This window comes from Asparagus officinalis, chromosome 1, assembly GCF_001876935.1.
Source record: "Asparagus officinalis chromosome 1, Aspof.V1, whole genome shotgun sequence".
Classification (NCBI taxonomy): Eukaryota; Viridiplantae; Streptophyta; class Magnoliopsida; order Asparagales; family Asparagaceae; genus Asparagus; species Asparagus officinalis.
In genome coordinates, this window is record NC_033794.1 from 108,993,972 (window position 1) to 109,020,826 (window position 26,855).

At 35.5% G+C, this 26,855-nt stretch overlaps 3 protein-coding genes and 1 long non-coding RNA gene across 5 annotated transcripts; 2 read left to right on the forward strand and 2 right to left on the reverse strand.

Moving 5' to 3' along the window:
- Window positions 819–3,365, reverse strand: LOC109828919 (transmembrane protein 136-like). The gene is made up of 5 exons (XM_020395907.1): window positions 2,995–3,365; window positions 2,775–2,915; window positions 2,569–2,688; window positions 1,941–2,036; window positions 819–1,120 (listed from the first exon to the last, which is right to left on the reverse strand). The coding sequence occupies exons 1-5, from the start codon at window positions 3,211–3,213 to the stop codon at window positions 1,013–1,015; spliced, it is 684 nt and encodes a 227-aa protein (XP_020251496.1). The 5' UTR covers window positions 3,214–3,365; the 3' UTR covers window positions 819–1,012.
- Window positions 5,024–11,345, forward strand: LOC109828923. The gene is made up of 3 exons (XR_002243897.1): window positions 5,024–5,069; window positions 10,198–10,251; window positions 10,975–11,345. It is a non-coding gene; the product is annotated as an uncharacterized LOC109828923 (long non-coding RNA).
- Window positions 5,120–25,887, reverse strand: LOC109828921 (bifunctional phosphatase IMPL2, chloroplastic-like). Its single transcript, XM_020395910.1, has 9 exons — window positions 25,756–25,887; window positions 14,843–14,921; window positions 14,662–14,756; window positions 14,518–14,567; window positions 13,125–13,249; window positions 12,556–12,622; window positions 12,215–12,304; window positions 5,404–5,515; window positions 5,120–5,319 (listed from the first exon to the last, which is right to left on the reverse strand). The coding sequence occupies exons 1-9, from the start codon at window positions 25,880–25,882 to the stop codon at window positions 5,249–5,251; spliced, it is 816 nt and encodes a 271-aa protein (XP_020251499.1). The 5' UTR covers window positions 25,883–25,887; the 3' UTR covers window positions 5,120–5,248.
- Window positions 21,468–24,724, forward strand: LOC109828920. Of its 2 annotated transcripts, XM_020395909.1 has the most exons (4): window positions 21,471–21,983; window positions 22,061–22,286; window positions 22,779–23,139; window positions 24,093–24,724. In XM_020395909.1, exons 3-4 carry the CDS (start codon window positions 22,780–22,782, stop codon window positions 24,690–24,692), a joined length of 960 nt encoding a protein of 319 aa, XP_020251498.1. In that variant the 5' UTR covers window positions 21,471–21,983; window positions 22,061–22,286; window position 22,779; the 3' UTR covers window positions 24,693–24,724. The 2 variants fall into 2 exon arrangements, with proteins under 2 accessions (XP_020251497.1, XP_020251498.1); XM_020395908.1 differs by lacking the exon at window positions 22,061–22,286 and having other exon boundaries at window positions 21,468–21,983.

Sequence of the window (26,855 nt, forward strand, 5' to 3'; positions counted from 1 at the left end):
CCATTATAGGCCCCTCCACCACAGCCGGCGCCCACCCGGCCCCAGATAAATTATAAATTTTTAATTTTATTTAAGCATTAGCAGTTAACATATTTTCCTCCTCTTATATTTGTAATTAAAATTTAAACTAAAGGGAAGTTAATATAGCTTCTTATGGATGTTAAGTTTTGCTTTGAAGTCTAAATCATGTATATCCATGCGTTTGCAATGTTTTTCTATGTGATGTTTATCCTCGGGATTAGAGAGGTAAGCTCGGCCCACCATAATCTGCGCAGGCTTGGTGGGGGGGGGACACTCGAACGGCGGTGATATTGACACAAAACTGCATCCTGTACAACATATAGTTTCTGAGTGTATTACCATGGAAAATTAATAATAGCAATTGCATGACATGCATGGTTCATGATGTATGTATCATGTCTATAATAGTGATAAAGACACTCCAGAGCACATTGAATGTAGAACTGAAACTTGAGCATATGTTGTTTCTGATTATATTGACATCCCAAAGTAATTTTTCAGCTGTTTCGTACTATATTTTGATATATTTAATATCTCAGGCTATAAACATGCAAATTTCTTAGATCTCAGAGTTTCTCTCTTTCGTAGAAATACGAGATATTATGGTCTTTTTTTACTCCTAGAGTTTCTCTCATTTGTGGGGATAATATGAATTCAGCATCAATATTTGTCACGATACTGACTGCAATACGCAATTAATGTTCTATCAATATGACATGGACTGTGGATTTAGAGTCCTAGAGTCTAATTAAGAAGCTTGGGGAGAAAAACAACAGCAGAAATTACAGGTAACAAAGGGCTATGAATAATTCATTACATTCTGTGGATGGATCTCTTAATATTGCTCCGGATTTATTACGAATGTTTCTGTGTTTTAACTGAATATGCTGACAAAAAATAAGTCCTAGGAAGAGGAATTCGAAATTTCAATCAAATACATTGTGTTTTTGTTTGAGATTACAATCAAGATAATAAGAGGCTAGTTGGATGCCTAAGAAATTTTTCTTGATGTCATCCTCTTGGTCAGTTTGTACCTGACCATTCTAGCAATTTTGCAGAACCAAAATATGCTAACCAGCTGCAATCCCATTGCCATCATCTGAGAAATCAAAAGCGAAATTTGTGAAATTTTAGGTTACATAATGAAGGGTTAATTGTAGATAAATCTCATGTAACATAAGAGTAGTCACTTATACCCCCACAAGGTGACAAAAAGCATTAGGCTGTGCCCAATTTCGTATCTAAAGCCTAGGCGGGGCCTTAGGTTTGTGTTTTTGTTTTTGTAGTTATAATAATTGATAGTAAATACAATGTTACAGAAAATGCTAGGCGTCAAGACTGGTGGCTAAGCGGATTTCTTTCTTTGTTTAATTGGCGGTGACTGATATTTTGATGAAGATTGGAGAAATAGATGAGGTGCTCGTAGATTGTGGAGGAGGCCAGAAGAGTTTGGCGGAGGTTGGACGACGTGAAGGCTGCAAGGGAAGAAATCAAGACCGATATCTAAGGGCAGTCTGTATAAGCGGCTCACACTCTCCTAGACGTTTCCAATACATACTCCATTGGCCTAGGTACCGCTTAGGCCTATGCATGTGCCTAGGTGGGCTAGATGCTTGTCTTTTTAAAGCATTAGTACCCCTTAAATTATTTTATCAATACTGACATCTCTTGAACTTGAGACGACATTATTTCTCCCATTTGCTTTAGATGTCAGCATGAGAATCAAGCAACAACAAGTTACCTTTTGCTCTAAAGTTTAACTAAAAAAGACTAAATTACCCTCTAAAATGTGAGCGAAAAAGTTAAACATCTTCTACGAGTTATGAGGTATAAGTGGGCTGTAACACCATAATAGTTCATTGGGTGTAACTTCTATTAACCTTAATATTTGGGGACCATGAGATACATTAGAGTCGTACCTTAATAAGCATAGGATTATCTGCAGTCAAAGTAACATATGTGAGATATGGACCACCAATCATCCTTGCAAATGAGAATATGAAGGCAAATAGAACCTGCATCATTTAAAAGAAATGAGTCATCAGTTTTGCTCTTGTTCATTTAATTTTCAATCAAGATCCCATCATTTGAAAATGATTGACAAAAGGGTGGCTGTCATCCTAGAATGCTCCGATTTGCATACAATTACTCCTTTTTCTTGTAAAAGATGGTATATATATGAAGTGCATATTCATGTATTATATGTAAGAGAAAAATAAAATCTCAAGACTTCTAAAGACTTTTTTTGTAAGAAGATTAGTATATGAAGTGCATATTCATGTATTATGTGTAAGAGAAAAATAAAATGCCAAGACTTCTATGCTCAAAATAAGTAATGATACAGGGTAAGGCTTTACTATTTTTATCAGTTTCTTTTTTTTCCCCCTTCCCTTCTCTCTGGAGGAATTACTCTATTATGACATTATCGAGGATCAGCATGTTTAAGTGAACATTACTACAAAATAAATATATAAATCCCCAACATGTTAATGAGAAATCATGCTAAATAATACAAAGCCATTGAAAACCAGATTTCTTAAAACTCACATCAACTGCTAAATTGAGATCAGTATCATGATAACCAATCTCTTTCAGAAGCTCTCTCATATGTAGAATAGGGCTAGAGATCTCAGTTATCCACAAAGCGGCAACCATCTCTGATCCACACTGCAAATGCAAACCAATAAACTAATATCAAAATAAAACTTAATATAAAAAACAAACATCAGAAATTGTTCACTAATATCCTTCACCTTTTGATGTGCAAGTCCTGCTCCAATACCAACTATACTAACAAGATGATGAACTGAATTGTCTAGATTAACTCGCTTGCCAATGTGACAGCATATAAGATCATATATCATATATGCTACTGTCACTGCTAAAGTTTTCATCTATAAAATCTTACACAAGAAAGTTAATGAAAAATTCAAACAAATATAAGGAGGGGAAAACCATACATGATACTAATACCTGCCATGGTGAAGATTTTGATGCTAAGGGACATACAGGACATCTCCAGTCTTGAACAGAGAGAGAAGCTAAACAGACACCAAATATTGCATGAATTGTGGACACAATTCTATTGCAAAAATCAAACGATCGATGAGAAAATAGTTTTCTGATAATAATGAAGGTTGTTGCCCAACTAATTGTTGCGGAAAAAATCAATTTGATGATATAATCTTCCATTTGATGTAATATTGATAAATTTCAGAATATTTGATTCCTCTCACTTCTAATATGGATGAGGGCATTTAAAGGTTTGGTTCATAAATTCGTGTAGTTGGTATGATTGAAGTTGGTTAAGGAAACAGGTAAGAAAAGAAGGGCAAAAAAATCTTTGCCAGAAATATTTCCTTCTAATTAGATATATATAAATTAGTCAGTTTATCTAGAAAGTTTTTATCTTGATACATTATCGCATTTATTTGTGTTGGTAGGTTTAGCTGAATGCATCTGTCACCAACCGTTTGTTTGCCGATGACAGTTGAAATTATGTTCTGTTAGATGAAGGTAAGGAGTACAAATATTTATTTCTTTGTCCTCTCTACATCCAAAGCTCATGTCTTGATACGTTATTTTCATGAAAGAGGCAGTTCACCTGTGATTCCTTTGTAAGTATTTTTTTTTTTTTTTTTTGGGTTGTTCACTGGTTTTGTTGGATAGGAAGCAAAATAGCTGGTTTTTTTTTTTTTTTTTTTTGGGTTGTTCACTGGTTTTGTTGGATAGGAAGCAAAATAGCTGCCAACTTGATTAATTTTTATTATTTTTCATAGAGCGCTTACATGCATCAAAATGATTAGGCTCCTGCTTTATCTGTTTTAGTGTATAATGATGCTTGTGCATATCCCAAAGTTGCTACCATGTCTTAAATAGACCACAGATACAGTCGATTATTTAAATAAAATTTCAATTAGCTTCTGTTATCTATAGCTTTCATTGGCTAACAGCTACCAAATTATATTAATGTCCACTATATTAGGAACGGCATTGTTCATGGCAGTTAGAGGCAATCGAACTTATCTTCTTTCTCCAAAAATTTTTATTTATACAAAATTAGGAAATTTTCAACTAAAAAGTGGAGGTGCATTCATTCATTAATTGGTTCCATGGTGTCGTTAGGGGTTAATAAAGGGTGGGTCAAGAAATTAATGATGTCGTTTACCTTGTTTACCAAAGTCAAGAGACTTGACAGATTTAATATATAACCTACTGCACGAAGTTGACAAAGATTGATTAATTTGTCCAGAAATATTAAAATTGATTGGAAATTCTAGAATCATGCACTGCTTGTGCAAAAGACATTTTGCATGTTTATCATGTGACTATTACATATCATGCACGTATTAAAGCTGAACTGGGTTCTGTGAAGGTTAAGACAGTTGATACTCTGGGGATTTGAAGTTCAGATACCGCTTTCAAAGTTAAACTGCATGATTATGGTGATCTTTCGAGGCATGATAATGCTAAACATTTCTTCTTCTTTTTTTAATTGTGTTGATGTTTCTTTTTGTTTATACAGTTTGTTTCTCAGCCTAGTTATCATAACTTAACCGATTAAGTTTAAAGAGATATTATATATGGATTCGGATCCGCTCCAGTTATGTGGTAATTGAAGACGGTCCAGACTCCAGTTACCCCAGTCATTGCCCTCCATTCCAATTTCAAGGATTGTGATCATGCCACGTAGCATTACCGTTTTCACAATAATGGTTTTCAAGACAGTGCTTTCAAAATAGTATTGGAAATGCTAGGTAGGGTTGCCACTTCCCCATTCCAATTTTGTGAATGCTCAATGGACTTTCTGTTATAGCATTAAGCACCTGCTTTTGTACACAAAACACAAACTTCGGATATCAAGAGCTTAGAAAGTCCATATCACGCCAGTAAAGGTACAGCATTATTCAATATTGGTGGTGGTGCTTCAGGTTTGCGTGCTTGTTCATAATTTGACAGAAACATAATCATCTTTTGATTTTGTAGACATAGTTTTGAGGCAGCTTGGAAGAAAATGATATCTTCAAGGATCATCGAGCCTCTGTGCTGTAAGCATATCTCATTGTGTATAAAGTTCATCCAAATTTTGAGTCCTACCTGCAAACTCATTCTCTGATATTGTAAATAATAATATTACTTCAGAATATTTTCACAAATGTTGCGTGCAACCATTATTCATTTTTCTTAACTATAACCTTAATTTTGGAGATACAACAATTGTAACCAATTATTTCCATTGTAGCACCTCTAATGCCTGTTTGTGCAGCTGAGGATCTCCAGCAGCGGCCACATTGAAACCTAAAACAGATAATCCAGAATAACATAAGTATTGCAAGAAGTGATATTTCAAAACAAACTAAGCATCGAACGACGTTTGCTTACTTGTTGCGCGTGAATCAGCAGATGCCTCCCAAGTAAGCTTATTCCCATTCCAGTCGGTGATTGATCCACCAGCTCCTTCTATTACTGGTACCAATGAAAGGAAATCATAGGGCTGTTGATTGACAACGAGTAAACACTATTAGTTTTAAATCACATAGGGTTTTCTTAGATATTCATCCCTTAAATCTTTTCATACTTTAAAACTAGTCCATCCAAATTAGTAACCACGGCGTGCCTTTTGGTTTGTGTAGAATATACCATCAAACTTAACCTTATAACATGAGACATAACCTTCAACTTATATGGTTAACCTTATAGTAAGATTCATCCCCATTCTTGAACCAAAACTTTAACCTAAATCCAAACCCAAAATTTATATCTGCTTCGAATACATAACACCATCCGAAGCTTTTGCCTCGAAGCCATCATTTCAAACAGCTCTTTCACTAGTAGAAAACTGAGTATTGGCGACGGGGTATTGGCGACGGATTTGAAATCCGTCGCCAATACAAACATTGGCGACGGAACATTGGCGACGGGGTTGTTCCCGTCGCTAATGTTTGTATTTGCGACGGATTTCAATCCGTCGCCAATGATTTTCCGTCGCCCATAAGTATTGGTGACGGGAAAACATTAGCGACGGATCGAATCCGTCACCAATATTTATTGGTGACGGATCGAATCCGTCGCCAATACTTATTGGCGACGGATTTGATCCGTCGCCAATGTTCCGTCGCCAATATGTTCACCAATAAATTGGTGACGGATTCAATCCGTCGCCAATGTTCCGTCGCCAATACTTATTGGCGACGGATTTGAATACGTCGCCAATACTTATTGGCGACGGATTCAATCCGTCTCCATTAAGTATTAACGACGTATTTGATCCGTCGTCAATGTTCCGTCACTAATACTTATTGGCGACGGATTCGATTCGTCGCCAATAAGTATTGGCAACGTATTCGAATATGTTACCAATAAGTATTTGCGACGGATTCGATCCGTCGCCAATGTTCCGTCACCAATACTTATTGGCGACGGATTCGAATACGTCAGCAATACTTACTGGCGACGAATCGAATCTGTCGTCAATATTTTTCCGTCGCCATCGTAAAAAATTAACATTAGTGATTGATTATCCCATTGTTAATGAGTGAAGAATTATTTTAATATTAGTCCCTCAAATCTATAATATTTTAAATGTAGTCCAATACTATTTTGTTCCACGCAGGTAGATGATAGCTTGAGAGCTGAAGACGTGGAAGTCTACTATGATCCAAGACAGTTGTTTGGTGGCCTTCTCAAGGGCCCCCTGCTCCCCTCTAGTGTCGTCGTCGAGGAGGCTGTAGCCGCAACTTTGTCGCTGGAGGCATGTCCCTTTTTCAGGGAGAAGTGATATATGCTTCCTGAATTTGAATTTGCTTGGAGAACGAATCTATTAGTTTTCTCGTTAATAAATGAATGGAATTAGTGGAAATACCTCTTGCTTGTTCAAAAATTAGTGGAATTAATAAGCAATATAAGAAGGTGGTTTTCTAGTCACATTTTTATACTTTCAAGAAAACCAATCTAAAGATAACCACTAACGGGTAGAAAACTGAGCATTGACGACAGATTTGAAATCCGTCGCCAATACAAACATTTGCGATGGAAATATACATATGTTATTAGATTCTTATGTTAAAATATTTTTAATTAATTAGGAATTCTATGTTAGTTTTAAAATTTATTTATTTTTATTATTTATGCTAGTAGATTCAATGACCTCCACTACTCTTGGCTTCATTTACGGATGGACTTGAGCCTGTAAACATCATTAATGAATCTGAGAGGAGATAAATTAGATTTAATCACTAAAAACCGGATGAAAATAGTTTGGATAGAGTTCCCTTGGAGTTTTTATAAGATTAAGAGGAGAAAGAGCCGTCAAAATTGAGTTCGAGCGAATATGATATAACGGTCCTGTGTTCGAACTCTTGGATCGCCACTACTTTCTTTTTTTTGTGAACTTTTTACATATACGACCAAGCATTGTATATATTTGTAAATACCCCCCAAAGCATCATTTTACTAATTTCCCCTTCTAAATTGTCTTTTCAATTTAAGCGTATGTCTCAAATTGAACGAAGATTTAATGACCAAGAAAATCGAATACATATTTGGTTAATTTCTATTTGTTTATGAGTTGAATAACTAATAGTTATTCATTTATTGTTAAATGAGATAGTGAATCAAATTTGATCGAATAGCTAGATGAATAATAACTAAACAGTTTATTGATTATTTGGTTCACTTCCACCCCTACCTCTAGGCTCATGAAACACATCTACTATTATTGTTTAAGACGCATATATTGCTATTGTCTGAGAAAAGTTATTCCTAGGTACTCTACCTCGATACTAATGACCATTTAAATTTTGTAGATGTACTACAAAATGTACTCATCACTTTGAATTTTACAACGTAATAGAGAGACGTGTGGAAAAAATAACAAACAACCTAATTTACTCGTTCTTTATACGTTTTTAAAATCTTTATGACTCAAACTACAAGTAACAAATGCTATAATAATTAACAATATGGTTTGTTATACATAAATTTGTGATGGATTGTTATACGTAAGTGATAAAATATCAATATGGTTTGTTATACATAAGTGCGCAATTGATGGCAAATGTAATCATTAGATTGTTTTACATAAGATTACAGTTGATTTGAGGGATGTAATAGAAATTTTCATGATCTGAGTGAGTAATTTTTTAGTATTCGTCTTATAAACTAATAGAATTTAACTAAAGTAATATTCAATTCGGTTAATTATTAATTATTTGATAACTTTTTATATGTTAATCCTATTAATTAAACTTGTTGTAAATATTACCCATCAAAATTTTTATTACAACTTCTACCCATATATAAGTAGACATGTTAAGGGACCTAGAGTTTCACATGTCCTTTGGATCATCAATGAACGGTTTAGATCCCCAATATAAATAGTTGTAACTCCCCATCTCACAAACCCTAGATCTGAGGCAGCCAATTGTCCAAGTCCCCATCTCTCAGTCTCATCTGCATTTCTCGTCGACGACTTGTGCTCCTCCCTCTCCGACGCAGTCAAACTAACTTCAATAATATAATTTGTAAACATTCATTCATTTTCTCGAACACAATCCCAATCTCCTATTCCTAATAACATCCTAATCTCCAAAAAAATCATAAAGCTTAGTAAAACGTATGACTCTAGTAAGCCACTCTCTCCAAAGAAACTTCTTTTCTACTTTTACTTATCTTCTAACCTCCCAATAAATGAGGAAAATTAGTAAAAATTAGGGAAAAGAAACCATTACAAAATCGTTATAAAAAACTTCTAGAAATTTCGCCGACCCATTTCCCCCCAAAATTTCGCCGCTCCCTTTCGCCTCAAAATCGAAATTTTATTCCCGCCCTCTGAAGTTGGTAAAACCCCCTTCTTTCCCCTTGAAACCCTAGTTTCGCAATGGACGCCGAAATCAAAGCCGAGTTCGAGAGGAGCGGTTTCTTCTTTCAAGAAGAAGAAGAGCAGATCCTTCAGAAATGTAATCGCTTCTCTTTCAATTCCTCTCGTTAAACCACAAAGATTTAACGAATTTTTTTTTAATCATAATGTAGTCAATTAAGTGAGATTTTGATAAGATTTGGTGGCTTTGGTAAAACTAGGAATTTAATTTATTGACATGAAGCTTACTAACATAAGTCCTGAGTTTTATAGCTTCTCTCTTGATTGGAAACTGTCTACTTTTTAGTAGCTTACTAACATAAGTCCGCAATATCAATCACACTAATCATTGATTGGAAATTGTCTACTTTTTAGTAGCTTCTCTCTTGTAAGGATGTCAACATTGAGCAAAAACAAAGAAAACACTTCAAATATTGAGTAGAACTTGAGCCCTTCATGATTTCTTGATACAGTAGAGATAGCTCTACTAAGGTGCAACCACTTTTTATTCCAATAGCCATCTCTGCTATCCTCATCCCTGCCAATTAATGTACATGGAGTTCATTGATTGCTTCTCAACATTATCATGTAAGTCAAGTACGCTCCTATGTGAACTCTCCTATCAGATGTTAATGTCATCCCTTTTCCTTTTCCTTTCTCTTTTATTATTCTTACTGTCTTTCATTATTTTTCACTCAATGATCGTATATATTATGTTGAGGCAGTTTTACGATTTCATACTTTGATTTTTGAATAGCCTTTGGATATTGAGCGGTCAGGTATGATGCATGAGTTTAAGATTGCACACCAAAACAATCAACCTCCATTTTGTTTCCAGTTGTAGAATGCTTCAAAATGACTTTTCCATTATTGAGGGGTGTTAGATGATATGCATTGGTTTCCAACTGACCAACCTACTGTTACTATCTTGCATACATTTTGCTTAATCTGCTAAATAACAAAATAATTCTTGAGAACTCAAGGTCATGATCTTGTGTCTTTATAGTTAGGTTATTATGATGTCAACTCTTAAGAATTCCAGAGAACTCAAGGTTACAAATGAATAGTTTACCCAAGTGACTTCATTGATATTACTTGTTTCGGTATTCAAAACTCATGGATGATAAGTTGGAAGCAAAATTTCTTATTTCCAATAACTAACCTTATCTAATTTTCAAGCCTATTTAAATATCAATTCCTAGGCAATTTATTCTTTTCCTTGCATATTTATTCTCCTCTGCCTTATATTTGATAAAAGATTTATTAGTAGGCTGGCATATTTAGATTCTTATCGTACGTGTAATGTTATCCCCTTGTAGGTTTTTGTCTTTGTGACTGCCGAATACCAAACTCCAAAGAATTCGCTTAACCAGGTAATTTCTTTACTGAAGTTTCTAAGGAGTTGATTTTCTTTTCTTTTTGTATTCTTTTTTGGGTAACAGAAATGGCTATCTATATGATTTATATTCCCCCTGATATTATTACCGGCTGATATTATGTAATTTCTTGCTTAGGTAGTCTTATGATGTGATCAGGTATTTTCAATCTGCCTTTTTAAGGATTGTTTGACAATCATGTCTTGAGAGAGTATCAGGAGGCACTTAAAGGAAATAGGATTTAATCACCAAAAAAGGAAATAGGATTAGGGCTTAGATGATTTATTTAGTTATTTTCTGTGATTTAGTAGTGTGGGACTTTGTTTAGTCAGGCTCGACACTTTCTCCTGGTTCAGTTGAGTCAAAATATGGTTTAGTTGTTTATTTGCTGATTTAATTGCGTAATCACATATTGGCTTAGTGATCTTTTGTTCAGTCTTGGATCTTTTATCTATTACTTGAATGTTTCATTGATAGTTTTGAAATTTTTTTCTTTAATTTTGACATTTAGGGGGAATTTTCTTTATTCTAATATTTGTCTTGTATGCTGGTCTCAATAAATCTAAGGGGGAAGCTTATTTCTTCTACTAACAAGTTTGAGATTTCTTTAATTTTGACATTTAGGGGGAATTTTCTTTATTCTAATATTTGTCTTGTATGCTGGTCTCAATAAATCTAAGGGGGAAGCTTATTTCTTCTACTAACAAGTTTGAGATACAGGAAAATGCACTATGAACATGCTGTATTTATTGAACGTGTTCGATAGGCTTCAAAAAAGGACAGGATGAAGATGAAGTTTTCTTAAACAATTTGCACTTGTGTTTTATGTCATTAATTAGTATTGAAACTTCAACGTTGTATTTGTTACTTGTAATAATATTTTTCGATATTGTGATTATATGATGAGTATTGTTCGATATTGTGGATTGATGAATGAGTATTCATTTGGGATATGAATGTATATCATGGTTGATTTTATGAAATATTGTTATTGGATTGATGTCGATATAGGCTATATGTGTATTCTCGTATGGGAGGCTACCAGAAAATCAAAATTTTTTTTGCGTAAATATATACATTGGCGACAGATTTCCCCGTCGCCAATGCACATTGACGACAGAGATCCGTCGCCAATGTTTAAAACATTGGCGACGGGTACATACCCGTCGCCAATGTTTTAAACATTAGCGACGGGTACATACCCGTCGCCAATGTTTTAAACATTAGCGACGGATTATCCGTCGTCGATGTGCATTGGCGACGGGGAAATCCGTCGCTAATGTTTAAACATTGGCGACGGATCTGCCCGTCGCCAATAAACATTAGCGACGGGGAAATCCGTCGCTAATGTTTAAACATTGGCGACAGATTTCCCCGTCGCCAATGCACATTGGTGACGGGTAGATCCCGTCGCCAATGAAATCCGTCGCCAATAGTCGTCCGTCGCTAATAAGTATTGGTGACGGGTAAATCCGTCACCAATAGGCATTGGCGACGGATTTATTGGCGACGGATCCATTTCCGTCACCAATATGTATTGGTGACGGATTTTGGGGCATTGGTGACGGATTTCCCCGTCGCCAATGCCTTGTTTTCTACTAGTGTTTCACTAAATCGTTTAAATCTCCTCTTCTAATACATCCATAACTTCATCCAAAGCTTGAACCTAACCCAACCAGAGTAAAATAATTGGATGGAGAAAATAACAGAAGAACTAATTGGAGTAACTTATACAAGTTGGACTAAATGGCAATTCAAGGATTTGAGGAACTAATTTAAAAATATAAAAAATTTAAGGGACTAATAACTAAGAGAACATCACCTCATACACTGTACCAAAGCTGACCATGTCAAGAAAATAAGCTATGGGCTTAAATCGATATGGCTATGGACATAATAATATTTGAAATCATGTGATCTCTCAAATAGAAGAGGTGGCGGTTAAGAACAGGAATATTACCTTAAGCCCAGATTCAACGACAAGATCCACAAAACCGGATGCTAGAAGAGCATAGGCATAACAGTCACAGCCATATAATGGTACTTTCACCTTGAATAAAAATAGAGGAGAAAAAAATTACAATACTTGTTGACGGATGATGAAATTTGACCCAATAGAATGTAAAGGTTTTTATATTAGTTCAGAAAAGTAAATATGCTTTTGCACCTGCCTCTATGTTAAAAAATAAAAGAAGAAGAAAAAAATGAATGTATGAAAAATCCTGCCAAAAGCGTGAATTTTATCTCAGAAGTTTCTCTTTACATAAACTAGTTACTGACTTCACTCTAGTATACACGAACCTCATTCCTCACACGAGCGAAAGCCTCCTCAGCCTCCCCATTAAAGAGATGTGGACTTGTAGTATACCTAAGAAGAAAACATTTTTACAGCATGCCAACATAAATAAACCATGTACAAGTTTGCACTGATGCTGATCGAATAACTGACAATTATTCTCATTGCTATAATTGGTAAAAGCCACTAGCCACTATGTCCAAGCATTTTACTAAGAGGGGTTGGATTTCATATCAATAGAATTAGTTCATAAAAAAGAGGAAATAAAGTAAAGGAATATTACCTAAAAATCCGTTGCTTTACATTTTTAAGATTACCCTTTTTACAACTTATAAAAGGGCTGATGGTCAAGGAATGATAAACTAGGAGTTGTGATATCGAGAGGTGAAAATGAAACATAGCTTGATTGATAAGAAGAGATCACTATTTAGTCCTAACAAAGCTAAATGGAGAAAAGGGCTTTATGATTTGTTAGTTAAAGTATATGCTTGAAAAATAGTTTTTAAGTCTATAAATGACTAAATTAGTCATTTATAGACTTAAAAGCTTATCTTGTTAGCTAAACTATACTTACAAATAGGCTTGGGAAAGTTTGCTACACTCTCGTGTAGAAATTTCTCGTCCATTCAATGTAGTTCTTCTCCCATTCATCCCAATCCATCTTTCCTTCAAAATTGGTTGGTCAATAACACCAACAATCTGAAGATTTAAGAAAATGAAAAACTTCTCAATATGCAAAAAAAAAACATTCATCAATTTACAAATCCCTGAGATATTATGTGAATGAAGAATGTAGCTTGATTTATGTCAGATGAGATGCTAGAGCATCTGCGAGTATGATAAGCATGCTTAGAGGAAAGAAATTCTCCATGCACATATGGCTACAAAAGAACAAGAAGCGGGGTTCTGCTAAGGAAACATGAAGTCCAATGTGAAGCCAAGAGTTGTGAGAACGCATCCAAGATGGTTGACATGTCATATTGCTCCTACGATTGCTGGTGTAGACTACGGTCTAGTTATTAGCCCACAGATGGATGTTTGCACTTTTGTTGACGTCAGGTTATTACTGCTTTAGACCCAAAGTCAGGTTACCCCACAGACTGTTGACGTCAGGTTATTACTGCTTTAGACCCAAAGTCAGGTTACCCCACAGACAGATTGCCCATAGGAGTGATAATCTTTTTAGCCCTCTGATGGTGGAAAATCCTACTGATGTTGAGTAGTCATGTTCCTGCTTCATGGTTGTACGTTAAGACCAAGTCAGAGAAGGGCTCATGGTTTTTCATGGATGATTTAACTATACTCTTTTTGTTGGGATATTCATGTGAACATAGTCTCACATTAGAAAGAAGAAAGAAAAGAAAGAGTGATGAGTTTAATAGGAGTTGCCTACCCAATATTTTAAGCTTTTTGGTTAAACTTGGTTCCTAGCTTCTATTAAGGCTCGTTAACTCCCGGTTAGGCCCAATTTCTCCCCAACACAGTTATGGGCAAAAAATAACATGTTTCATGGTGAAAGAATTGGAACTCTTAATCCACGAAAAAATTTAAATCACCGGCAATTGAAAGAATTGGAAAATGCAAATAATAACTTGGTATAGATGGATTATGCTGATATAGATGATCAAATATTCTGAAGATAAAACTCTACTGATAGCATACATCTCCTCCTACTATCTCCACGCCCACCAAAACCTCCTTCCAGTCTGCACCAACCGCCTCATCCATTAACACCTCCTTCACGACCAAAGTGGCAGTAACCAGTGATAATAGGTTTTCCAATTTCAGTTTTGCCCTCTCCAAACACGATTTTTAAGCGACACTTTCTGGTGCGCCTTAAGAGTCTATTAAAAAGCACATGCATATGGCTGTGATATGAAACACAGTAAAGTATTTACTATATTGTCAGGTGATTTCAGTTTCATACACCAAAGTATAAGTGTATAACTAAGAGAGTCAAAACATACTGGTTTCCCTTTGTGTAGAAGCGCAATCAGAGTACCAAATAAAGGTTTTCCTACACGTCAAAACAAAACAACAGTTGCTGCTCAATGTTTGTTTGCAGTTATCAATACCGACAACAATGGAAGATAAACTCAAGAAGAAGTTACCTGTAATAAAGCTTTTAGTTCCGTCAATAGGATCCAAAACCCAAACATAATCAGCGGACTCTTCCTTACACTTCCAACCATTTTCCTCCCCAAAACTGTATCAATATCTAAGTCACCAAATTTGAACTTATTTTTTCTTTTCATCTCAATATTAATAATATTAAGACAGAACTCATCTTACATGGCATGAGAAGGAAACTTCTCCAATATGATGGAGGCCATAGACTCCTCTGCATCACGGTCAGCAATCGTCACTGGACCTGGAAATGGAAGAAAATTTATTTTTAAAATTAGGGAAAATGCAGTTTCAAAATAACCAAAATCCGCATTCTAGGCTTTGATAATCAGGTTTAACAAGGTTCAATAAGGGTATATAATAAATATATCTATATATGAAGAGGAAAAGTGTCCACAAAATTGTCCTGCTTAGTCATATCAGTATAATTCATACATATTTCTAGATGAAGCACTACAGGAAGGTAGCAAATGATAACATCCAGGGAAACATTGTGGTATTTAAGTGAAGGAAAAAAATGAGTAGGGAATATTTGCATACAAATATAGTGACATTGGAGAGTTTTCCTGCAAATAAGCAGAAGAATAAATACTTTCCAGGGAAAGATGAACAAATTAAAAGTATCAATTTAAATTTATAAGACCCGCGAAAGCCGCATCAACTTTAACAACTAAATGCTTACTAGCTATAACGATTCTACGGGATGTGTATGAATAAGTCAATTCCCGCAGAAATCACTAGTGACCAGGAATACATAAGCTATCTTCGCTAGATTTTGGTAAAACTGCATCTCTGATAGTTTTTCAGAAAACATATTTACATAAGTAAAAAATATTGTATTTTGAGTTTTGATTAACTATATTTGTATCCATGAACGGATGAAAAAATATGGATATGATAAACCCCACGTTCAATCCAAATGCACCCCTCTACTCTGACGAAAAATTGCAAATACCATTCAACTGTACATAATCATTCAAAACCCACTGGAAACTATAAAAGCTGACATCTTTATTAGTTTTGTCCTTCTGAAGTTATGAAAACTTACATTCATTAAAAAAAGGGGGTTTGTTCAAAAACTCAAAGTTTTATACTGAATCACTGATTTATCTCCAAATCACCCCCATCAAAATTTACTCTTAAACCCAAAATACCCATACTGAATTATTTATTTCTAAACCCAACTATAGCATCTTAGACCCACATATGGTTACTGACTTACTGGTACACCAAATATAGCATGATAGGTGAAAAATATACCTAATGATATGCCAAATATATCAAACTTAGACCCAATTATAGCTACAGATACACCAAACATAACATCACAGACCCAAATAGAACTACAGACACACCAAATGCAGAAATTTAGACCCAATATAGCTATGCATATACCAATTATAGCAACAGAGACATCAGTTTAGCTACTGATTCACCAATTATAACAACTTTGATGTCAGTATAGAAACTAAAACTAGGTTTAAAAATAATATTCAGTATATGGGTAACTGGGATTTAAGAATGATTTTTGAAGTGGGTGGGTTTAAAAATAATTAGGGTAAACCTTTGGGTTTATAACAAAAATCCTAAAGAAACAGTACCTTTGAATTTCTACCTTGACATTCTTTTATACTAACAACGCTAGTATCAGCAAAGCAATAAAAGATATCGTGTTTCTTCACTATTGAACTTGAACCCCATTCAAACATAAAAAAGGGTTAATTTGTTTTTTTTAAAGGCTAACTTTCAGAAACCGCAATTTTTTGTATGGGTGAGTAAATTACGCGGCTATATTTTTTCCAGTGAAAATTGCGGTTAATTTTGTTAGGCGGGTTTTCTGATAAAATCTTAAACTAAAAGGAGGTTTTCAAGTTTTCTCTAATAATTTTGAAAGTTATGGAAGGTTATCTGATAGTCGTCTAAAGTTAAGGTTTTTTATGATATTTAGCCTAAGAGCATCTCCAAGGGGCCGGAAAAACCCAACCCCTTAGCTAAATTAAGGGGATCGTAGGGGAACCTACCCCAACGAGCTGAAAAACTTTCCCCTTCACCCCCAAACCCCTTAACTCTCTACCCAAATTAAGGGGAAGGTTAAAGTCCCTTAACCTTCCCCTTATAATTTTATTTTAACATTTTTTTAATGGAGTTAATGTATAGTTAATCAAATTTAGTTAATGTATAGTTAATTCAAAATAAAATAATTGAGTTAATGTATAGTTAATTCAATTTGATTAATATTTTTTAAAACGTACCCCTTATAATTTTTTATTATAACTTTTTATTAATATTTTTTATTAATTATAGGTTGTTTTTCTAGTATAAAGTGTTTTAAACATGATTTATATGAAACTAATATTAAAATAATATGAATTTAAATTTAAAATAATATTTAACTTTTAACATGATTTATATAAATTAACTATTATATAAATTAATTATTTGTTAAATTTTAATATGGTTAATTAATTTAATGATTATATAAGGTAATTTCTTAATTTAAATTAATTAAATAATTATTTTTAGTTATCAATATTTAATTATTTATTCATTTATAAATAAATCACATATTTAATTAAAGGGAAAAATGTGTCCAGGCCCCAAAAACAGAAACTTCATGTGACAAGACCCCTCATAGTTTTTCCCATGTGGATTAGCCCCTTGAAGTGTGACACTTTGTACTACAGTCCTTTTTTATCAAATATCACATGCCAGCTAAGCTAAAATTCCCAAACTATCATTATTCTCTCTCCTCAATCTCTCTGACCCAGCACTCATATCATCTCTCTCTCTCATCTCCTCTCTCCCTCTCTCTCTCTCACCTCTCTCTAAAACTAAGAGCTTTCTCAAGCTCGTCGTCGTGGTCGAGACGCACAGAGCATTAATCTATTAGCTAGAAGAAGAAAAGAAAAAAAAAGAAAAAAAGAAAAACGAGACGCACAGAGCATTAATCTATTAGCTAGAAGAAGAAAAGAAAAAAAAAGAAAAAAAGAAAAAAGAAAGGTAAGGAGAAGTAGAGTAGAAGGTAGCTAGAAGAAGAAAAGAAAAAAAAAGAAAAAAAGAAAAAAGAAAGGTAAGGAGAAGTAGAGTAGAAGGGGAATAAAGAAAAATACCGTAATTAAGAAAGAACGAAAATGTGTATTAATGTATCTCTATGAATGAAATTGCCACGGCGCCGCCGAGCGATATTCGAAGCAATATAACGAGAGGTAAAAAATGAGCCCAAATGAAAGGAAGATACCGTGTGATAGACAATATAAAGGGCTACACACCGGCGCAGACGGTAGTGAAAACGGAGACCGGAGGTGGCCGTAAAACACACGCGAAGTCGGCACGATGCTGGTGTTTTCTGCTCGCTGCTGCCGTCGAGCGATGTTTCGGATGTTACCGAGAGAGATAATGAATGAGTTAGAGCGTGATACAAATTGGAGGTGATAGGCAACATGTAGGACTACTCACCAAAGAAGAAATCGGCAGAAACGGAGATTGGAGGTGATCAGAAAGTGCGCGCGAAGTCGGCACAAAACTATAGTTTTTAGCAGTGCAATTTCTCGCCGTTCGGGTTTGTTCTTCGCTGTTCGGAGATTTTCGCCGCTGTCCGGGCTTACCGGAGGTGGGAGGAGGTTGCCGGGGTCGTCGGGGTGTCTCGGTGGGCTCCGTCGGAGGTAGGAGGAGCTTTTCTCCGTTCCCAAGAGCCTAGAACTAAGATGAATTAGAGCTAGAACTAGCTAAGTGTGCATGTAAAACACTTGTTAGTTCTTTCTTCTACGTTAGTTCTAGCTTCTATTCCCCTAGTTCTAGCTTGTATACAGTCAATTCTAGCTTCTATCTTGTTAGTTCTAAACCCAACAAGGGTTTTTTACATGCACACTTGCTAGTTCTTTCTTCTACGTTAGTTGTAGCTTCTATTCTCCTAGTTCTAGCTTCTATCTTGCTAGTTCTAAACCCAATAAGGGTTTTTTACATGCACACTTGTTAGTTCTTTCTTCTACATTAGCTCTAGCTTCTATTATCCTAGTTCTAGCTTGTATGCCCCTAGTTCTAGCTTCTATCTTGCTAGTTCTAGTTAGTTCTAGCTCTAATTCATCTTAGTTCTAGGCTCTTGGGAACGGAAAAAAGCTCCTCCTACCTCCGACGGAGCCCACCGAGACACCCCGACGACCCCGGCAACCTCCTCCCACCTCAGGTAAGCCCGGACAGCGGCGAAAATCTCCGAACAGCGAAGAACAAACCCGAACAGCGAGAAATTGCACTGCTAAAAACTATAGTTTTCTGCCGACTTCGCACGCACTTTCTGATCACCTCCAATCTCCGTTTCCGCCGATTTCTTCTTTGGTGAGTAGCCCTACATGTTGCCTATCACCTCCAATTTGTATCACGCTCTAACTCATTCTCTATCTCTCTCGGTAACATCCGAAACATCGCTCGACGGCAGCAGCAAGCAGAAAACAGCAACGCCGTGCCGACTTCGCGCGTGTTTTACGGCCACCTCCGGTCTCCGTTTTCACGACCGTCTACGTCGGTGTGTATCCCTTTATATTGTCTATCACACGGTATCTTCCTTTCATTTGGGCTCATTTTTTACCTCTCGTTATATTGCTTCGAATATCGCTCGGCGGCACCGTGGCAATTTTATTCATAGAGATACATTAATACACATTTTCGTTCTTTCTTAATTACGGCATTTCTCTTCATTCCCCTTCTACTTTACTTCTCATTACCTTTCTTTTTTTTTCTTCTAGCTAATAGATTAATGCTCTATGCGTCTCGGCCAGGACGACGAGCTTGAGAAAGCTTTTAGTTTTAGAGAGAGGTGTGTGAGAGAGAGATGAGAGGAGATGAGAGAGAGGAGATGAGAGAGATGATATGAGTGCTGGGTCAGAGAGATTGAGGAGAGAGGATAAGAATAGTTTGGGAATTTTAGCTTAGTTGGCATGTGATAATTGATAAAAAGGAGCTGCAGTACAAAGTGTCACACTTCAAGGGGCTGATCCACATGGAAAAAACTATGAGGGGCCTTGTCACATGAAGTTTCTGCTTTTGGGGCCTGGACACATTTTTCCCTTAATTAAATCCTAATCTATCAAATTAAAACACTAAATATGAATAATTAAGGGGTAGAGGTTACTTTTAGGGGCTGTTTGGTTGTTGTTGGTAAAGTTGTGTATTTATGACACAACTTGAAAAGTTGTTGTCCACCTAATCAATTTTACTTTTATACTTTTCTTTGTTTGTTTTTGATTCTATTGGAATCAGAAAACACTTGTTTGGTTTGCAAAATGAAACTTTAATTGTTTGTTTGGAAAGTGTAAAAAGTGGTCCCTACTCAAATGATCATATTAGTTGGAATTATTTTTTATTATTTTTTCCTAACTTCCATGTTAGCTTTCTCCTAAAATCATATCTTTTTTTCATGAAATCACTTTACAAGCCACATCAGCATATAAAATCACTTTACACTATTTTCACAACTACAAACAAACAATTGAAAGTGATGAAAGCTGACATTGGGACCCACTTTTTTACACTTTACATCCTTTTACATGGTAAAAAGGACCCACTTTTTTACACTTTACATCCTTTTACATGGTAAAAACATACAACCAAACAGCCCCTTAAGGGAAACCATTGGAGGAGAACCTTCCCCCCTAAGACCCTGTTTGGATTGAGGGTAATGGGGGTGAGGGGAAGGGAGGGTAACTTTTAACCTTGTTTGGGAAGGAAATATAGCAAGTTAATAGGGGTGAGGGGAGGTGAAAGGAGGTGAAAAAACACCAGGATTTCTTCCCCCCCAATTTGGGGGGTAATGGGGGTGAAGGTAAAGAGGGGGAATACAACAAATGCAGAGGGACATTTTTACCCCCAGCTAAGATCAAAATCCAACGGCTGATATTTTCCCACACAAAGCCCACAGTATTAAACTCTCTGTTGCTCTCTGTGCCTCCGTCATTTCTCTGGCCTCCGCCATTTCTCCTCCGCCCTCTGCTAGCCTCCGCGTCTTCTCTAGCCTCCGCTTGCCTCCGCGTCTTCTCTCGCCTCCGCGTCAATCTCGCCTCAAAAATTTTCAAGGTAAGATTTCTCCTCTATATTCAATTTTACTGCAGATCTCGTAATTAGCTCCAATTTTTAAGCTCTGTTGGATGTTGATTACGTTGAAATTAGTCAGATCTGAGCAAAAGGTTTGGTGAAGTCTTGATCTAGGGTTTGCTGGAGTTGTTTTAAATGGGTTTGTTTTAAATGGGTTGTTTTAAATGGGTTTGCTAGAGTTGTTTTAAATGGGTTCTCTTCTCTATATTCAATTTTCTATTCATACAAAACTGCATATCATAATTTCTCTGGTTTATGAATTTATAATGGGTTGTTTTAAATGGGTTTGGTTATTTTTGTAGGGGAGTAATGGGTAGGGATCAAAATTTTATCTTTCGGATTGGTGGACAAGGTTGAGATTTTCGCTAGAATATAGTTTGCATTTGCATTGAGAATAGAAAATTATTGATTTTAGATTGTTACCTCTTATTTTATCCTGTTAGAAATTCGTAATTTTAGAAAGTTGGCGATTGAGAAAATTTTCCTTGTATTGAGTTTGATTGTTTATGAAATTGTATATTGGAACATGTAGCTGCTGAATTTGTACTTTAATTTTAACTTTTTATTTTTATTTTTATTTTTTGGTTTTAATTAGTTATTTGAGGTGAATTATTGATAAAAGTACATTAGATTTTGAATTGATTAGAAAAAACTGTGTGTATATATATAGACACACACACACATTAAATTCCATGTCTTAACGGTAAATTTTTTAACTTGTTGAATAGATAATGGACGCATGGTTCCAATTTCAACACACATGTAATATTACGGTTGGATATGCTATTTGCTTATTTGCTTATTGGTTCGTGCATCGAAGAGATAGGATTAGGAGATTAAATATTGATCCTCAAGAACCTAAAGAAGTAAGAGATGTTGTGCGAGAAATAATGTCTCAAAGAGTTATATGTCGTGAAATGATTCGAATGAATCCACCAGCTTTTAACCAATTGTGCGAAATATTAGAGATGAATGGTGGGCTTAAACCAACTCAAAGGGCTACTATTGAAGAGCAAGTTGTAAAATTTTTATACATGTTGGGACACAGTGTAACAACTCGTGAAGTAAGATATTTGGACGATCTGGAGAGAGTGTGAGTCGTCATTTTCATAATGTTCTAAGAGCTATGATAGAGTTGGAGGAAATGTTTTTTGTGCAACCCGATGGATCACAAGTTCCTTCGGAGATACTCACCAATTCAAAGTTCTATCCCTATTTCAAGGTGATGATATCTTCCTTCACATCTAATCTTGTATAGTTTGTTATTTATTAGATTTTAATTAATGTCTATGAAATCAGGATTGTGTTGGGGCAATTGATGGCACACATATTCGAGTAAAAGTTTCCCCTCGAGACGCCCCTAGATATCGTGGTAGGAAAGACTATCCCACACAAAATGTGTTGGCCGCATGCACGTTTGACTTGAAATTCACTTACGTTTTGCCTGGATGGGAAGGAACTGCATCTGATTCCAGAATTATTAAAAATGCTTTACAAAGGCGATTTCCACTTAAGATTCCTCAAGGTAATTATAAACTAAAGAAAAGCCTAAAATTGTGTCTTTGTAATAAGCTACTAATCAAAATGAACTTGTTTTATAGGAAAATATTATCTGGTTGATGCTGGATTCATGTTACGAAGTGGATTACTTCCACCCTACAGAGGGGAACGTTATTGGAAAAGAGATGGCATCGCAGTTGCTATGTGGCAAGATTACCATCGATAATTTATTTTAGTTATGCTTATTGTTTGTTTGATTTGTACTCTCTATTTGGGTTATCTTCTCAATTTGTGTTGTACTTGATAAGTGTTAGACTAATATCATTTTAATTCGGTAGCATGAATGTTAGTTTATTTATTGTGATCTCATGTCATCTCTCATTGATAGTATTTAATTATTGAATTGTGAATAATTAATTCCTTCTAACATTATTGTGTGAATTAAAGGATGTCGAAAAGAAGGAATTATTGAATTGTGAATAATTAATTCCTTCTAACATTATTGTGTGAATTAAAGGATGTCGAAAAGAAGGAATGTGGAAGGTGATTCTTCTCGATGTAGGAATGCTAATGTTTTGATATGGACTCCTAATATGGAAGATAAGCTAATTGATGCTTACTTGAATCAACATGTAATGGGAAACCGAGTTGATGGGAATTTTACAACAATGGCTTATAATGAAATAGTAGCCGAACTTAAAGAAAGCTTTCCCGATAAGCCATTTGATAAGGAAAAAGTAAAGAATCGCATGAAATATATGAAGACAAAATGGACAGCTTGTTATGATTTATTTAAGAATGTTGGAAGTGGCTTTGCTTGGAATCGAAGCACGGGTTTGTGGAGTGCGGAACGTGAGGTTTGGGATAGACTAATCGAGGTAAAATTACACAATCTTTATTTTTTATCCCATTAATGCCATTTATTACAAGGATTATTATTTTTAGTAGCTGAATCGGAAACCTTTTTTTAGTTTCAGCATTGTGCTGAAACTGAGGTTCAGTTTCAGCAGTGTGCTGAAACTGAAATCAGGTTTCAGCTGCTGAAACCTGATTTCAGTTTCAGCACAATGCTGAAACTGAAACATAATATATTTGGCGAGCGTCCATGTTTGTTAAATTTCCAAATTGATAGTAGAGATATACTATATGTTTTTCTTGAAAAATAGTGGTATGACATGTAAATGTGCGTTCAAAAATGATATCGCAATCTGGAGGTAGGATGGCATCAGAGATGGATTGAGATTCATTAGCTGTTGTAGATAAAGCAAACCATGAGGTTATTCAATCACAATCATTAAGTGTTCAGCTTTAACGTTTCAAAGCAAATGTTGTGCAACATCTTTTTCTTTTATAAAGGCATGATAGTACTGGAGCATCTTTATTGTTTAGAAATGAATGGCCATTTCTTACAAACTGTTTGCTAGAAACTTTTAGACATAATTAATACTTGCTTTCTGTAACACTACATTATAGTTATAGTTACTCTCCAACATAGCATTTGATTTGGATTCCAACTTCCCAGATTATACAACTGTATATGTTTCATACAAAGAGCATACTGGACATAATATCCACTTTATTTGCTCTGAAGATATCAGAGTTTTAATCCTTTATTGGCTTGTGATACTATGTACTGTTTCCTTTTCTTTTCTTTTCTTTTTTTGTGTTTTTTTTCTTTCCTGGGAACTAAACTTGTAGTAGTTTCCTAACAGTTTCTGAGAGTTTGATTATACTTAAAATTTAGGTTATATTGATATGTTTTTGGGGGTGAAAATTCAAGTGATAGGTTGAGAACCATGTTGAGCTAAAATTTGGTGCAAATCTGTTTCAGGCTCACCCAGAAGCTGCTGAATGGAGGACCAAGTCTATCCGAAACTATGATAAACTATTGGAGCTTTTTGCAGCTGATAGAGCAAATGGGGAACTTGCTGAAACTGCGGCTGAGATACGAGAAAGGAGGAGGGATTTTAGTGCAAGCAATGGCTTTGATTCTCATACAATTGAGGACATCGATGGTATGGTTTCTCGAAATGAAATTTTGTTAGAGAATTTCGATAGGATTAATGATGAGGACCCAAATGACAACAATGATGAACATGTGATTACCCCTGAAACCAAATCAACTGCAAATTCACAAAAGAAAACTAGAAAATCGAAGGATGAAATTTCTATTGTTGATCAGGAGGTGATAAAGGGTATGCAGAGGATAGCTGAGGCAATTGAATCCACTGGTGATAAATACGTACAAGCTCTTGAACGTGCTCCAATGAAAAGTAGTGATGTTTGGAATCATTTGCTTGAACTTGGTGTTGAGACTGCTCAAATTAAACAAGCGTATCTTTTCCTAACTAAGCATCCAGAGGATCTAAAAGCTTTGCTTGGATGTCCATTTGAAGAGCGCAAGGAACTTCTTATGATGATGTTATCTTGAGAATCTATTGTTATTTATTTTTGTAAGTTGTATTGCCGAATTTGATTATCTGTGGCAATTACAAACTTGTTTGTTTTTGTAAAACTTAGTATGAATGTGGTCATATTTTGCTAGAAACATGTGCTAATTGCAAAACTTTGATTTTATGAATTATGTTCCTTTTTTATGTAAGTTGTTTTTGCCTATTGTGCAATATGGAACATTATATAGCTCTGATTTGTGTTGATATTGCCATAAGTGCAATATGGAACATTATATAGCTCTGATTTGTGTTGTTAGTGCAATATGAAACATCATTCTGGGGCACTCAAGACATTATTGTCATCTACTTAGATTGTTTATATGTACTTCTGGTTCATTTTTCTTATAATAATGCATTTGGCTATCTAATTTTACTGGGTTTCATATGATCAGTTCTGTCATAGTAAAGCATAATTCATCTTCATTTTTCTTTCTTCTTTAACCAGCATTTTTCTTTCTTCTTTAATCATGCAGTTCTTATTGTTAGAAGTAAACAGATTATACTATTTGACTGGTACATCTCATTATTAGTACGTCTTGCACCATGTTCTCCTGATGCATACTATATGACAGAAAAAAGGCTTTGAACTTCCATATGAAAAAGGCCTTATAATTTTTCATATAATTCCAGTAGTTCCAATATATTTTATAAGGGCTGTGAACTAGTATATCTGTGATATCGTAGTTTAGGACACTAGTAAGGGTATTTTTGTCAATTTATATACATTCCCTTCCCTTCCCTTCCTGTTATTAGACTTTCCAAACGGGATGAAATAACTTCCCCTTGATTCACCTTACTAATTTCCCAAACAAGTTTTAGAAATTCCCTTCCCTTCCCTTCCCTTCCCTTCCCCTAGGTTCCCCTAACTTCCCTTCACCCCCTCCAAATCCAAACAAGCCCTAAAAGTCCCCCTAGATTAACAAGTGGCACTCACCCCCTTCTCTTCTAATTTCTACGAACAAAATTAACTTGGTCATTTTCTGTAATTTACCCAGCAGAAAAGAACGAGTCTTTCTATAAGATGACGAGGGATTCGCTTACTGAGATCGTCCTTGTGGAGGACGTCGAAGGGCTGACGGAAGTACTTGCGGATGACGTCGCCGGCGGCGTCGGCGACCTTGTTCGCCACCGCCACGAACCCATCCACCTCCTCCTCCGTCGCTTCCATCGGACTCGACCGATACGAAACCCTAGTTGGGCAACGGGAGCGGAGCCGGAGAGAGAATCCGACCCGGTTGGGGACCCGGATCCGATGAGGGGGCGGAGGGAGGAGGTTAGAGTGAGAGGCAATGGGCATTGAATGAGAGAGAAAGAGAGGGAGGGGTTTAAATAAATTCTAGAGAGAGAAAGAGAGAGAGAGAGAGAGAGTGGGAGATGAGAGTGAAGAGCACCGGCGAGGCCCCCGTGAATCAGAAAAGAGACAGATGATCACCCTGCCTCTTTCGATGCGTCACTCGTCTTCCTTTGCCTGCAGGAGGGTTTTAGACGGCTTTATTATTCGGCTAAATTTTGCCTTTTTCTCCTATTCTTCTCTCTTCTTTTTTTTTTCTTTTTTCTTTTTTCTTTCCCCCCCTACTCCTCACTTTTTTTTATTGGGACTTTTTTTTTTAGAAATTACTTTTAAACTTTAGTCGGCTAAATAGCTTTTATATATATCCTAAGTTTTTTCTTGACACTTAAAAACGCTGTTGTTTTTAAAGTGTCATATCATTTCCTTCTATTAATTAAATCTTAGAATATTACAATGTTGCTTGCAGATGATGGGAATTGTCTAGTTATATCTCTAAAATTGGTTGAATCGACTAAAAACGAGGGTAAAACCTAATATTGGGGAAAACTTTCAAGCAGAGTTAATTCGGTTGTAGATGTGCTTTTTTTTAACAATCAACTACATATTTTAGAGAAATATATATAGTTGATATGTTTATATCATGCGCAAGTTAAATTAAAAAAAAAAATTTAGGGAATTATTCTAGCAGTTAACGGTGATATTCTAATATTTTAACTAATAAAAACTAGTAACATGTTACTTTTAAAATGTTAAAGCATTTAATTATCAAAAAAATTCTTATGTTACATAAGTGCAAAATCATGTAAATTGTAAGGTAGTTAATTAAGTGGTATTTAGCCAATTTCATCAT